This window comes from Ipomoea triloba, chromosome 12, assembly GCF_003576645.1.
Source record: "Ipomoea triloba cultivar NCNSP0323 chromosome 12, ASM357664v1".
NCBI lineage: Eukaryota > Viridiplantae > Streptophyta > Magnoliopsida > Solanales > Convolvulaceae > Ipomoea > Ipomoea triloba.
Window position 1 is genome coordinate 22,876,175 of NC_044927.1, and position 16,078 is coordinate 22,892,252.

General features: G+C 33.8%; 2 protein-coding genes across 2 annotated transcripts in view; both read left to right on the plus strand.

Annotated features, from left to right (window-relative positions):
• The window catches only part of LOC115999965 (splicing factor U2af large subunit A-like), a 6,353-nt gene extending 1,986 nt beyond the window's left edge, over positions 1–4,367 (plus strand). Inside the window, exons 4-14 of the mRNA XM_031239948.1 lie at positions 193–402; positions 833–903; positions 1,553–1,623; positions 1,704–1,748; positions 2,067–2,126; positions 2,238–2,298; positions 2,378–2,490; positions 2,650–3,096; positions 3,230–3,365; positions 3,662–3,729; positions 3,906–4,367. Coding sequence (XP_031095808.1) covers positions 193–402; positions 833–903; positions 1,553–1,623; positions 1,704–1,748; positions 2,067–2,126; positions 2,238–2,298; positions 2,378–2,490; positions 2,650–3,096; positions 3,230–3,365; positions 3,662–3,729; positions 3,906–4,043 — 1,420 coding nt within the window. The 3' untranslated portion in view covers positions 4,044–4,367. The remainder of the gene's footprint in view (positions 1–192; positions 403–832; positions 904–1,552; positions 1,624–1,703; positions 1,749–2,066; positions 2,127–2,237; positions 2,299–2,377; positions 2,491–2,649; positions 3,097–3,229; positions 3,366–3,661; positions 3,730–3,905) is intronic.
• A 6,983-nt stretch (positions 4,368–11,350) lies between these two features.
• On the plus strand, positions 11,351–16,077 carry LOC115999541 (probable leucine-rich repeat receptor-like protein kinase At1g35710). The gene is made up of 3 exons (XM_031239383.1): positions 11,351–15,416; positions 15,501–15,890; positions 15,989–16,077. The coding sequence occupies exons 1-2, from the start codon at positions 11,351–11,353 to the stop codon at positions 15,854–15,856; spliced, it is 4,422 nt and encodes a 1,473-aa protein (XP_031095243.1). The 3' UTR covers positions 15,857–15,890; positions 15,989–16,077.
• The last annotated feature ends 1 nt before the right edge of the window (position 16,078 follows it).

A 16,078-nucleotide genomic window follows, 5' to 3' on the forward strand; every position in this document is an offset into this window, starting at 1 on the left:
GGGGGGGGGGGTGCATGCCCAGCTTTATGGTTGCAATCTGTTTTTGAAAAGATTTTGTACTAGTACTGATTTACCGAAAACATGCGTAGTAATTGCATATTCGCATGGTATCTTAAATTTCTATAGTTTCAGGTAGTGTTTTAAGACAAAAATCATGCATCTGAGATTAAATACATCCTATTCTTCTTGCAGGCATAGAGATAGGGATGAAAGTCATAGACATAGATCTAAATCCTATGATAGAGATAGAGAGGAAAGACGAAGACACAGGTCCAAGTCCCATGACAAGGATAGAGAGGAAAGGCACAGCCATAGATCTCACTCAAGGGGAAGATCTGGGCATAAGTCAAAATCAAGGTCTCCATCACCTACTCAATCTCGGTCCCGATCTCGCTCTAAAAGGTAAGTTGCTTATTAGCATTAGGAACTTTTTGGTGGCCATTATCTGTGCTTTAGATAAATAAGCTACTATAGTCTCCACATCATTTCTTTGATTATTTTCTACTCCGTATTTTAATATTGGTGGTGTGCATAGCTACAAGGATAACATATTGCATAGGTGCCTGTATGTAGAATTATGACTGACAGAAAAACTGTTTAGGTAAATGTAGCCTAGCTTTTGGTTGATTTTGTAGTGTCGGAGAACATGCACTGCCATACATGGCTTGGGAACCTAGAAAGTTTGCTGGGTCGATGTAATGAATGGATTCTCAATCCCTGTAATGGTTATAGTGTTATACCAAAATTCACTCTTCCTTTTGTTCTAAACAATGTGTTATTTATCAACCTGCATTCTTAATTTAAAAATGGTACTAACAATGTTTATTTACAGCAAGAGGGTCAGTGGCTTTGACATGGCACCTTCACCTTCTGCTCTCCTACCTGGTGCCCCAGGACTCGCAGGTATTTAATTTATCATTGTAATAGCAATAAATAATTTTTATAACTGCTATTTTGTTCTTCATCTTTGGACGTAGTGTGGAAAATTCTTATCAAAATTCATGGTTTGGTTTCGGTAAGAGTCCTTGGTTCTTTAATTGGCACCAAAACAGAGTGTTCGTCCCTAGATCAGCTGTTAGTTTTTAATTTGATTGTTTACTTGGTGAAATAATTCTGAAACTGAGAGGGTTTTTGCTTTGTTGTTGTCTTTGGTGTTGTTTCTCTTTTTTGTATGTCAATATCTTATGTTCTAAGAAGGCAATGTTGGGCTAGTAGCCCCACTCTGCTGACACTGGGCGTGAGCCGACCTCTGTAGGCTTTTTGTACAAGGAAGACAATAAAGGTCTCGTCATCTTCAACCAGAAATTGCTTGTTTGGTAGCATTTTAATTATTTTTCCAAATACATATATATTTTGCATAATTATGAACTATTTACTTTGAAATTTTAGTTGTCAGAACTAATTTTTCAGATGTAAGTAAGAAGTACAAAATTTCTGACAGTATCACCTTTCAATGGAAAGTAGAAACATAGCTAATGTGTTAGATGGTCATTATCATCAAGGAATTTAGAAAGGTATCGCCATTTTTATTCTTCTGAGATGTTCTATATAGGTCAGATTCCCGGGACTGCACCAACCATTCCTGGAATATTTCCAAACATGTTGACTTTGGCTCCTGGACAGGTATTCTGCAACTTTCAAAATTGTAATACAGTTATGCAATGAAGTTTTTGAATTATTTTTGAAATTCTTGTTTATTGCAGTTGGGAGCTCTCCCTGTTATGCCAGTTCAGGCGATGACTCAGCAGGTTTCTCTCTCTCTCTCTCTCTCTCTCTCTCTCACTCACTGTGTGTGTGTGTGTGTTTTTTTTTTTTTTTTGGTGTTACAAACTTACAACTACAAATTGGAGTATAGATTAGCCCCTTGGACATTACAAATGTGATTACTGAGATATCATATCATTAGTTGGGGCTTTCTTTTGAATAATGTTTCTTTAGAAGTTTGGTGCTATTTTCATCTTAGTATTTCTAAAGCTAAACCTTGCAGCTTGGTTTAGATGCATAAGTATGTTCAAGGATTTATATACCCTTCTGGTTATTTATTGAATTTGCTAAATTGTTTATAGGCTACTAGACATGCACGGCGAGTTTATGTTGGTGGACTTCCTCCAAGTGCTAATGAACAGGTAATTTGATGGATAATCACTTTTATGTTTTCTTTGGCTTTATTTTTGTGGTGAGTTGGTTTCAACTGTCTTAATGTGGTGACAAATTTTCTTTGGTTGTTCTTTATGTAGTCGGTGGCAATATTCTTTAACCATGTCATGTCTGCCATTGGAGGAAACACAGCTGGTCCAGGTTAGTTGTAATATATTTTGTATAATTATTTTTTAATACCCAATTCTACAAGTTCAAGCTTTAGCTATTTTATTTCCAGGTGACGCAGTAGTCAATGTTTATATTAATCATGAGAAAAAGTTTGCATTTGTTGAGATGAGATCAGTTGAAGAGGCTAGCAATGCCATGGCACTCGATGGCATTATCTTTGAGGTACTGGTCAAGTTCATGACTCTTTTCTGGATTAATATGGTATTTTCTCATGCTTGCTAATTGCGAATGTTTTTGAAGACTCATATATGTATAGCAGGAGTACACTTTTATATAAATTAGGCTTTAGACTTGCCCTTATTCATGTCTTTTCTTTTGTAGGGAACTCAAGTTAAGGTCAGAAGACCTACTGATTATAATCCATCTCTGGCTGCTACTCTTGGTCCAAGTCAACCATGTCCAAACCTGAATCTTGCAGCTGTTGGGTTAGCTCCAGGATCTTCTGGTGGGCTTGAGGGTCCTGACCGTGTCTTTGTGGGAGGTCTTCCCTATTATTTCACTGAAAATCAGATTCGGGAGCTGCTTGAGTCTTTTGGGCCACTTAGAGGGTTTAATCTTGTTAAAGATAGGGAAACCGGAAATTCAAAAGGCTATGCCTTCTGTGTTTATCAGGATGTTTCAGTTACTGATATTGCTTGTGCAGCTCTTAATGGGATTAAGATGGGTGATAAAACTCTTACTGTTAGACGTGCTAGCCAAGGTTCATTACAGCCTAAACCAGAACAGGAGAGTGTACTATTACATGCTCAACAGCAAATAGCATTTCAGGTCAATTTTTATTTCCGTGTTACAAGTTGCAATTTCCTGTTGTTACCTATTAAAAAAAGTAATTGGTCGTACTCAAATGGCTGTACTGTCCATTCTCTTAACAAAGAGGGCAACTGACTTTTTTTTACTGCAGAGGCTCATGTTTCAACCTGGTGGATTACCCACGAAGGTATTATGCCTATCAAATGTGGTTAATGAGGATGAGCTTAGGGGTGATGAAGACTATGAAGATATATTGGAAGATATGAGAACTGAATGTGGGAAATTTGGTAAGGCATTTCTGGTGCTTATGGGATTTAATTTCATATTTTTCATACTTTTTTTTTTTTTTTTTTTTTTTTCATATTTTTCATACTTGATTAGGGAACTTTTGTAACAATCTTGTACACTGCTCTCCCAATGAATTGGTTGCTTGCATCTGCCTCTAGTAGTCTAGAACCACATTTTCAATGCCCCATGTCATAAGTCATAACAAAATGGCTTATTTATAGATGGAGAAGCTTCATTTTCAGAATTTTGTGAAAAGATTTTACAGTTTATTGTTGATCTTTTCTTTGACTTGTAGGTACTTTAGTGAATCTTGTAATCCCTCGCCCACGGCCCGATGGTGAACCTACACCTGGAGTTGGAAAGGTTTGTATAAGTTGTAGTGTAGTTGGAAGCATTTTATATATTGTAGTGTAGTTTGTCTCTCCGTGATGTCCAACCATTAAGTGTATTGTTTTTTCATTTTGGTTGGATTGCATTCCCCCCTCCCTCCCGTTCTAAGAGTTAAACTAACAGGTGATATTTATGTTGGTGGTTGGTAGGTATTTTTGGAGTATGCAGATATTGAAGGTTCTACTACAGCTCAGCAAAAATTGAATGGAAGAAAATTTGGTGGAAATGAAGTGGTTGCAGTGTTCTACCCGGAGAACAAGTTCTCTCAGGGGGAGTACGAAGGCTAATCTTATCAACTTCACCTACTACACACTCTCTTTCAGCTGCCTCCCACGACGGCTCATATATAGTTGGATTATTAATTAAGTTTGGTTTGGCATGTTGAGTAGAAGTGCAGAAGAATCTAATCTTGTTTGCAGTGTTAGATTGTTGTAATGTTGGATTTTGCAGTGTAAAATTGTAGGCAGGCCAGCTTCTTATTTAGTACGTAATAACTAGAATATTTGTTGTGGATTAGAAATTGGTGATGATGGTATGTGTGCTAAATAAGCCATAACAACTGACCCTTTTGGCCAAGATGAAATGAAATATTGTTGGTATTTGGTAGTTTATAAGCATTAAAAATTTGTCCACGGTTTATAGATTTAAATGATCCTTTGCACCTCAATTGCAGCTAGCTAGGCTCAAGTGCTCAACTCCATTATTCCATTTACCACCTCTACTTGGGGTTTAAGCTTTTCATCACTAGTCTCTTTACAAACTATTGATCTTTCTAACAACTCTTTCTAATGGTAACATTTCTTTTATTAAAGAAATGTCCAATTTGCAGAAATTTAACAACCTTGTGTCTTTCCTATAACCAATTTTTTGGTTACATTCCTTGTGAAATTGAGTTCTTGATATAAATTTGGCATTGCATTCACACCATTAAGTGTCATATTCCTACTTCAATTGAAAACTTGCAAAATTTGAAAATTTTGTATATATATATACCACACTAAATTTTGTCTCGCCATTTGTTTTTGTATGATTCCCCAAAGAAATTGGATGGAAAGATGACATGAAAGCATAACTGAAGCAACTGGAAACATTGACTCTAGACATTGTATTGGTGTAAGGGCATGGGAGTATGTTTAGGGCCGAGTAACCTAATGGTTAGATTGTTGCGGGGAAGAAGTTTCATATATTAGGCCTACAAGATGACGAAAGGTCTAATCTTATAGGTTTTTTCAAAAGAGATAAACACATTAACAAATGTCAGGCATCAAAATATTGTGAAACCCTGAATTTTGTTCTTTTATTTATGATTTAAGAGTATTTACAAGGGGTAGCCTAGCACACATTTTGAGTGATGATGAAAAAGCACTACACTTGGGCTGGTTGAAAAGGATAAATGTGGTTAAAGCTGTGGCTAAAACTTTATCATATACGCATCAGGATTGTTTCCCTCCTATTGTTCACTGAAAGATATCAAGCAACAATATTCTGCTTGATTATGAATATGGAATTCATGTATTTGTTTTTGTGATAACAAGAGTTCTTTAGCCCTGATTCATCAAATTGGACTTCATTTGCTGGAACCATGCATGGGATACACAACCTCAAGTCAGCACTAATATATTCTTAATTTCTTTGTTATTCTTGTTCAAGTCCAGCTTAAGTGATAGGCCCCAGTAATTGTAAATGTTATACTTTTGTATAGATTTTGTAGGCTTAATTCTTGGCAAAAGTAGTATAAAAATCCTTGTATTGTAGTTTTGGTGTTCGTGGTAATTCATTGCTAGAACAAAAGGTTTTGTGTGGCTCAGCTGCAATAGCAAAGTTTTGGTACGAAGGAATTGAAAATTCATTGAAGACCTCTACGACTTCTACGTTGGCACGCACCACCCTCTAGTAGCAAAGTCGCTTGCTCTGATATTAATGGTCACGATCAAACATTTACTATTATGTCAAAAGTTATAACTATTAATAAATGCTCTGATATTAATGTTCAATTCACGTTACATTTTTTTTAATTACTGTAAAACATGTCAGGTGTCTTGCGTTATCGGTCTCTTGTATCTTATGCTACGTAATTTTGTACCTTAAAAATATGAATTATGTATGTGGAACAAATTAGTAGTTATGTAACACACAACATATTGTGTCTTATGTTATGAATTTATGCATTGTGTTGTGAAATTATGTGTGTATAAAACATAAATTCTCCACCTAAATCAGATTTAATTTGAAAATAAGTGAATATATAACATGTGTATGTGTCTTGTGTTTCGCGTTTCTTGTGTCTTGTTATGAAATTCTATATTTTAAGAATATCAATTATGTACCTAAAACAAATTAGTAGATATGTAAAATAAGTAAATGTATAACATGTATGTGTCTTGTATGTGAGTTTTGGTGTCTTGTGTTATTAATTTCTATACCTTAAAGTATGAATTTTGTACATAGATTAGATTAGTAGTTGTGTAACACACAACATATTATGTGTCTTATGTTATGAATTTATGTATTGTGTATGTTGTGAAATTGTATGCTTATAGAACATAATAAATTATCTACCTAAACAAGATTTGAAAATAAGTAAATATATAATATGTGTATGCGTCTTGCATTACCAGTTTCTCTGTGTTTTATGTTACATAATTCTGTGTTTAAAGAATATGAATTCTGTACTTGAATTATATTATTAATTGTGTATAAATATGAGGAACGAAAAACTAAAAGTCCGTTAAAATTTAAAGATTAAAATGACATCGTTTTTGATTTAGGAACCATAATGCTATATGCGTACCCTGATCAACGATATAAATTACCTAGTCTAATGATGCCAACTTTACTAAAAGTGGCTAGCTTTAGTAAAGAACATTTCTTCTCATATGCCAACATTAGTTTACACTAAGAAGTAAGAAGTCCACGTCTAAATGCATATTTTCCCACGATAATAATATTCAAACTTGTTTTACTTTTTTATTTTTAATATCACAATTGCAGCAACAGAAGACTGCTTTTAGGGTCTTCTACACCCCTTGACGGTAAAATTGAATTATATTATATCAAAAGTTGATTCATTTAAATTGATTATTGTTGTTAGATGGACATCTATCAAATTACAATACTTATTTTATTTTATTTTATTTTATTTTTTTGTAAACAAATTATAATACTTGTTGCACACGAACTTGCTAGAGTTGAGGGGGCTGTTGCATTGTCCAGGGAGTGGTCATTCCCTCCCCCATTCTTGATTCCTTTGATGAACTAATATATTCATTCCTTAATTTTCAAAAAAATATTCTTAGCTTGGTACACATAAAAGATTTTATATACATGTACCAGGTACAAGTTAAACAATTTTGAGAAAGTCTTTAAATTTATAATAGGTACTATATATATGGCCGGAGACATTATCTCGTACAACTTCAAAAATATTTTCATTTAGTTTGGAGTTATAGAGAATGCAAGAGATACCAAATGCTGATTGACACCTTATAACTTTTAATATATGTGTGTGAGAGAGATCTCGTCTGAATGGCATCCTTTGTGAGAAATGAGAATTAATATAATCAACACTACACAAGATGAAAGGTAACATATTTACTAAGCTAAGGGTGTATTTGATTCATGGCTTTACACACCAAGAATGAAAATCAAAATCATAGTTATTGTTTTTTGGTTGACAATTTTTTAAAACACAACTATGAGATTTGATTACTCATTCAATTAAAAATCTTATTCCCTAATTAAAAACAGATACCATTCCATCTGATCTTATCCCTCTTGATCTATCACCTCCCAATTTGTCGCCTCTTCAATGCATCCCTCAGATTTTTGTTTTCATTTTTTGTTCATATTGATGCTTTGGATGTCATCATATTAGGACTAATTGCTTTGATTTTTTATTTTTGTATTTTTAAATCCTTTATTCATATTATACCATCTTTGCACTGAAATGACAATCATTACACCATGGATTAGGGTTCACATTGCATTATAAATTTTGATTTATGTGTGTTGTGTTTTGTGCTATGACTTTTTGTCTCTTATGTTATGAGATTTTGTTTCTTATGAGTATGAATTTTGTACCTAGAACAAATTAGTAATTGTGTCTTATGTTATGAATTTTTCTGTATTGTGTTGTGAAATTTTGTACCTATGAACATAAATTATATATCTAAATCTTATTTGAAAAATAAATAAATATATAACATATGTATGTGTCTTGTGTTATGATTTTTTAATTTGTATCTTGTGTTATGCAATTATGTATCTTACGTGTATGAATTATGTCCTTCATTTTTTTTTTATTCCAACTGGGTCCATAATGCTATGCTATGTGTCTACTTGTGTTGTGATTTTTATATTTTGTATTGTGAATTTCTGTACCTTACGAGTATAAATTATGTAACTTGTTTTAATTCATGATTTATAATGCTACGTGAACTCCGATCCATGATATAAATTGCCTTGAAACGATAAGGCCAATCAACGACCATAAAGACTTGTATGACCCATAGTCTTTTTTTTTTTGAAAAGACCCATAGTCTAATGAAGCCAACTTGATTATGACCAATTAGTTGGAAATGATGCCACTTAATTGACAAATAAGCTAGCTAGCTTAAACACAACTATACTAAAAGTGGCTTTAATAAAGAACATTTCTTTTCATATGCCAACTTTAGTTTTTACTATTGTGCTGGGCTGAGATAAAGTCCACATCTAAATGCATCTTTTTCCACGATATTAATATACAAACTTGTTTTACTTTTTATTTTTAATATCCCAATTGCAGCAAAGAAGACTGCTTTTAGGGTCTTCTACCCCCCTTGACGGTGAAAATTAACTATATTATATTAAAATTTGATTCATTTAAGTTGATGAGTGTTGTTAGATTTAGATGGACATCTATCAAATCACAATACTTGTTAAACTAAATGTTTAACTTGTTATAAATTTTTAATTTTAAACTAAATATTTAAAATTAATAGATACTGCATTTAAACAGAGTCAATAGTACTAAAAAAAAAACTAAATATTTAAAATTATAGTACATGTCTTGGTACACATGAACTATAATTTTAAATATTGATTTATACTAGGTACTATAGAGACATTATCCACATAATATATGGTACAAATTCAAAAATATTTTCATTCAGTTTGGAGTTGTAGCGGGTGCTAGAGATACCGGTGTTGATTGGCACCTTAAAATTTTCCATATGAGAGAGATCTCATTAGAATGACATCCTTTGTGAGAAGAGAATAAATCTTCATTGTCTGCATGGACTTAACTCATCGATTTAGTAGGCAGTATTTAAAAGAAGAGATAAGGTTCGAACGACCATCCTAAAATAATGGTGAATGACATTTAACATTCTTTTGGAAAAAAACCTTGTTAACTTAGGCAAAATTTTAAATAAAATGAACAGTCACATTTTTTTTTTTTTTTTGTTTGTAGATATACAAAAAATTTTCCCACATCATTTTGAGGGAAACCTACACTACTTGTCTACTTTGGTAAAAACCTACATTTTTCTAGACTAAATACACATGAAGAAATTATGAAGTCTAAACAAGCTTTGTTTTGGTATAAATACGCATGAGTTTTTACCTTATCATTTTAGACTAAATATACATAGTCCAAACATGCAAAGCTTTTGTCTAAATACATAGGATAGATAAAGAAGGCTAATGACACATTATTTTGGGATAAGAACTAATGTCATATATGGGGTCCTTCAAGTATAGTGATTTTGCTACGTTTAATATTCAACTCCAAGTAGAGATCATGCACAAGTGGCGAGAAAGGCTATTTGTCATGCTCGGGGAATAGAGGCTATTTGATGGCTAAGAATGTATGAACTTTTATGATAATTTAAAGACTAAAGTGTCATCTAGCACCATGAACTATATCCAATTATTCATGCCGTACCCTGAACTTTCATATCGTATATATCGAGCCGCAAGCCAAAATAAAAAATTCACCTAGAACTTTTAGCAGGTTTCCAGGTCTTCTTGCTGACATGGCGTCTGATGTGGCATTTCTCTTAACCTTATGTTGTCCATGTAAGCGTTTACATATTTAAAATTAAAAAAAAAACAAAATTATTATATTAAAATAACCAGAATTTTATTCTCTTTATTTTCATAATGTATACTTTTCAATTTTGCAATTCCAATGTTTCAATTTTTTTTTTCAGAATTTATATTTTTTGGCTAATTTATTGTTTAGTATTTTTTAATTTTCCAAATTTATAGAAATGCTAATTTTTTTGTTTGTATTTTTTGTTTTTTTTTTTAAAAAATTATTTTTAATACGTAAATGCTTACATGGACAACATAAGGTTAAAAGAAATGCCACATCACTTGAAAACCTGCGCCATGTCAGCAGGAAGACCTGGAAACCTACTAAGGGGTCGTTTGGTTCACGGAATGTCAGATTACCTTAGGGAATGTTAGATTGCTGGGAATGTTGAATTGCTGGGAATGTTAGAATCCTGTGTTTGGTTAAAACTGAGATATGTAATATAAAGATGTTTGGTTGAAGGGTTGTTCTTTATGTTAATAGTTATTTTACTTTAATACCCTCAACATTTTTCATGCATTTCAATATATGAAGTTAAAAGACTTTGTATTAATTTTTACTGCAAAAGAACCAAATCCTATATTAACTTTCACTGCAAAAAAAATAAAGTATATTAACTTTCACTGCAATATTGAATATGTGTGATGCACTTCAATTTTGTATTAACTTTCACTGCAAAAGAACCAATTCTTATATTAGGCAGAATTGGAATTAGTAAGAATGCAAAAATAATTGCTCATTAAAAGATAATCTTACAATTACCTAAAAGTGAATAGTAGAGTATGTAAAAAAACAAGGTAATCTTATATTACCTAAGAAAATCAAGGGAATCACATTCCCTTCAAAACAAGGAAAAAGCTTATGTGGAGGTTAAATCTTATTCCAGGGGAATGCTAGATAACTTCAACCAAACACATAAATGTTATATAACCAGCTAAAGATAACCCTTGTTATCTTAGATAACCCGAACCAAACGCCCCCTAAAAGTTCTAGGTGAATTTTTTATTTTGGTTTGCGGCTCAATATATACGATATGAAAGTTTAGGGTGCGGCATGAATAATTAGATATAGTTCATGGTGCTAGATGACACTTTAGCCTAATTTAAAATATGAGAAAGTTATTTTGACGTTGTGAATTTTGATTAAAAAAAAATTGGTTAATAAGTAATGTGATTTTTTAAATCATGAAAAGTAAATCCTAAGAGGGTTAGACCCGGTAGCTAGAATGTGTAAATTTATGAAATTACGGAGTATTATTTGCTCCTTTTTGAGCCCTCACTACGCCAAAGAAAAAAAAAAAACATCTTACAAATCTTTATAACATTTTCGAAATAAAAAATGTAATTAAATAATACATATTCATTAGTTGCATTATAAGTCCAATATACACATGCAAACATGAAACATCTATATATAATACTCCCACATATTTGCTGCTTTTCCACGCACCCAATACATTAGCCTTCATTTCACCGTTAATTGTGATTTGTCTCATTAATCCTCCTTAATTTCACAATGACAAATCACTCAACTTTAATACTCTTCCTGCTTATTCTACACCTCTTGCCCTCATCTCCAACTTCTGCTTCCCATTTCAACGCTACAAACACCCATTCATTATTGCCTGCAAACTATTTGCAAATAGCAAATGAAGTGGCTTCTTTGTTGACATGGAAGTCCAGCCTTGACCTCAAAGCCCAAAAAGTATTGTCATCGTGGGTGGCTGGTGGTAGCCATTGCAATTGGACTGGAATTGATTGCAATGTTGGTGGAATCATTACAGCCTTGAATCTTACTAATTGTGGCTTACGAGGTACGCTCGAAGGTTTAAACTTTTCATCTTTAGCCTCTCTACAGATTATTGATCTTTCTAACAACTCTTTCCATGGTAACATTTCTTTTATTAAAGAAATGACCAATTTGAGAAACTTAACAATCTTGTATCTTTACAAAAACCAATTTTCGGGCTACATCCCCCAAGAAATTGGCTTGCTGGTATCTCTTGTAGATTTGGCGTTGTATCAAAACTCACTCAGAGGCCAAATCCCTACTTCATTTGGGAAGTTGAAAAACTTAGAATTATTGGATCTCAACGGCAACAATCTTTCAGGCAAGATCCCACAAGGAATTGGGTCCTTAAAATCACTTGTTGAGTTAGATCTTTCATCAAATACTCTCACGGGTCTAATCCCTATAGAAATAGGGAACTTGTCAATGTTGGTCAATTTGTCCCTATTTGAAAATCATCTCTTTGGAGTCATCCCTGAGGAGGTTGGAAAATTGAAATTTCTGGAAAGGCTAAGCCTGTATTCTAATAACCTTAATGGCCAAATTCCTACTTCAATAGGAAACTTGTCAAAGTTGATAGATTTGAGATTATCATTTAATGCTCTCTCAGGCCAAATCCCAATATCATTTTGCAACTTGAAAAATTTAACAATCTTGTTTCTCAATAACAATAGATTTTCGGGCTACATCCCTTATGATTTTGGGTTGTTAACATCACTTGTAAATCTTTGTTTAGCAGAGAATGCTCTCACTAGTGAAATCCCTTCCACAATTGGAAACTTGACACATTTAACAATCTTATACCTTCATGTCAACAATCTTTCAGGCCAAATCCCTCAAGAAATAGGAAACTTGTCAAGTTTGATAGATTTGAGATTGTCATTTAATGCTCTCACAGGCCAAATCCCTACATCACTTTGCAACTTGAGAAATTTAACCATCTTATTTCTCAACAACAATAAGTTTTCAGGCTACATCCCTAAAGATTTTGGGTTGTTAACCTCGCTTGTAAACTTGGATTTACAAAAGAATGCACTCACTAGTGAAATCCCTTCAACACTTGGAAACCTGAAAAATTTAGCGACCTTATATCTTAGTTTCAACAATCTTTCAGGCCAAATTCCACAAGAAATTGGCTTGCTAGTATCACTCGTAAAGTTGACATTGTACCAAAATAGGCTCACTGGCCATATCCCTACTTCAATTGGGAAGTTGAAAAACTTAGAATTGTTGTATCTCTATCAGAACAATCTTTTAGGCAATATCCCACAAGAAATTGGGTCCTTAAAATTACTTGGAGAGTTGGATCTTTCATCAAACAATCTCATGGGCCAAATCCCTACATCACTTTGCAACTTGAGAAATTTAACAATCTTGTTTCTCAACACCAATAGATTTTCGGGCTACATCCCTAATGATTTTGGATTGTTAACATCACTTGTAAATTTGAGTTTAGCAGAGAATGCTCTCACTGGTGAAATCCCTTCCACAATTGGGAACTTGAAACATTTAACAAACTTATATCTTCATGTCAACAATCTTTCAGGCCAAATTCCTCATGAAATAGGAAACTTGTCAAGTTTGATAGATTTGAGATTATCATTTAATGCTCTCACAGGCCAAATCCCTAAATCACTTTGCAACTTGAGAAATTTAACAATCTTGTTTCTCAACAACAATAGATTTTCAGGCTACATCCCTAATGGTTTTGGGTTGTTAACATCACTTGTAAATTTGAGTTTAGCAGAGAATTTTATCATGGGTGAAATTCCTACTTCAATTGGACAGTTGAAAAATTTAGAATTGTTGTATCTCTATCACAACAATCTTTCAGGCAAGATCCCCCAAGAAATTGGGTCCTTAAAATCACTTGTAATGTTGAGTCTTTCATCAAATTCTCTTAGTGGTCATATTCCTCGAGAAATAGGAAATTTGTCAATGTTACTACATTTACATTTACATATGAATCATTTCCACGGATCAATACCTGAGGAGTTAGGGAAATTGAAATCTCTCCGAGAGTTGTTGCTACAGTCGAATGATCTCAATGGGCAAATTCCATATGAGTTTGAAAATATCACTCACTTAAGGGATTTTCAACTTTTCAATAATCATCTCAGTGGTTCTTTGCCAGAGAATTTGTGTCTTGGCAAGTCATTAGAAAGGGCAGGCATTGCAGACAACAGATTTAGTGGAAAGATTCCTAAAAGCCTGAAGAATTGTACAACCCTTTACAGGCTCAGGCTGGACAATAATGAGATATACGGAGACATATCAAAAGATTTTGGGATATATCCGAACTTAAATTACATAGATTTGAGTTACAATTACTTCCACGGCCAACTGTCTTCAAATTGGGCTCTTTGTTCAAAACTTACTGCCTTGAAGATATCAGGTAATATAATTTCTGGAAATTTCCCACCTAATTTTGGCAATGCATCTCAGCTGCGGTATCTTGATCTCTCTTCAAATCAGCTGGTTGGAAAGATTCCTGAAAGTTTAGGAAAGTTGAGTTTGTTATATGTGCTAACCTTAGACAATAACAAACTTACTGGAAACATACCACTACAACTTGGGGAACTATCTTGGCTTTCAAACCTAAACTTAGCTTCGAATATGTTGGTTGGCTCAATTACCCCACAAATTGGAAGATGCCAACGCCTAATTACATTGAATCTTAGCAGAAATATGCTTGTGGGCAAGATTCCTCCTGATATGCTAAGCTTGAAATCCCTTGAAAATCTTGATCTTAGTCACAACATGCTTTCTCATCAGATACCAACTCAGGTTGGAGGATTATCAAATTTACAAATGATGAACTTATCACACAATAATTTGTCAGGGTCCATCCCATCAAGCATTTCTCAATGTGCAGCTTTAGTTTCGGTTGATGTATCATACAATCAGTTGGAAGGTCCAATCCCAAACACTAAAGCATTTTTACAAGCACCATATTCTGCCTTAAGTAATAATAATAAGGGTTTATGTGGCAATCATTCCGGTTTAAAGCCTTGCTTCCTGCATAATCAAAGTGATAGAATGAATAGAAAGTTGGTTGTAATCATATTAGTGGCATTGGGAAGTGTATTTCTATTGACAGTGGTTATTGTCATTTTTGTCATTTTTGGACGACCAACAAGAAATAGAGGAGAGGAAGTTGCGGAGCAAAGAGATTTTACTAATGATTTGTTCACTAAAGATTTGTTCGCAATATGGAGTTTTGATGGAAAAATGACATATGAAAGCATAATTGAAGCAACAGGGAACTTCGACTCCAAATACTGCATCGGTGTAGGAGGGCATGGAAGTGTGTTTAGGGCTGAGTTACCTAGTGGTCAAATTGTTGCCGTGAAGAAGTTTCATACATTAGACCTAAAAGACGATGGAAGGCGTGATATGAGAAGCTTTTCAAATGAGATAAAAACATTAACAAATTTGAGGCATCGAAATATTGTAAAGCTTTATGGCTTTTGTGCTCATAATAGGCACTCATTCTTGATTTATGAGTATTTACAAGGGGGAAGCCTAGCACAAATTTTGAGTGATGATGAGAAAGCACTGCATTTTGGATGGTTGGAAAGGATAAATGTGGTCAAAGCTGTAGCTAAAGCTTTGTCATATATGCACCATGACTGTTCACCTCCTATTGTTCACCGGGACATATCAAGTAACAATATTCTGTTTGATTCTGAACTCGAAGCTCATATATCTGATTTTGGGACATCAAAATTTTTGAGCACCGATTCAACAAGTTGGAGTACAATTGCTGGAACCATGGGATATATTGCTCCAGGTCTGCATTTATATTATTTTTTCTTTTTATTCTCTTTTCCTTTTGATCATAGGTATGCTCTAATATATTGGTATTTAATTGTAGAGTTTGCTTACACTGCGGAGGTAAACTGCAAATGTGATGTGTATAGCTTTGGAGTGGTAACACTAGAAATGATTATGGGAAAACATCCTGGCGACCTCATTACATGCCTTTATTCATCCTCAATCTCGACAATGGATGGCATGCTTTTTAGCGATCTGTTAGATTCTCGAGTGCCAACTCAAAAAAGATACAACGCACAACAACTTGTGTTAGTTGCAAAGATAGCAGTTTCTTGTATCAATCCCAATCCACAATGTAGGCCAAGTATGGAACAAGTTTCTATGCTACTATCCAAGGAAAGGGATTTTCCCAAAATTTCCCCTGAGATCACATTAAGCCAGTTGTTTGGTCTTTGAGTTTCAGACTGCATGAATTTTTATGCTATTCAAGGTATGTTATCTCATGCCTACCTGCTTGCCTGCCAATTGCAAATATATGTGAACTGGAGATGAAGCCTTACACATTTATCTGTGTGTTTTGTTCTGTAGGGATCACAAGTTAACATACCTTTATGCTCGTGACAAGTGTCTGGTAAATATCGTTTTTATGAATTGTTTGGACAAATTTTTGGTGTTCAG

Bases quoted from the DNA above. Each gene is read 5' to 3' on its own strand.
- LOC115999541 (XM_031239383.1), top strand. From the start codon at position 11,351: ATGACAAATCACTCAACTTTAATACTCTTCCTGCTTATTCTACACCTC. The intron at 15,417-15,500 runs GTCTGCATTTAT...ATTTAATTGTAG, and splicing joins CATGGGATATATTGCTCCAG to AGTTTGCTTACACTGCGGAG.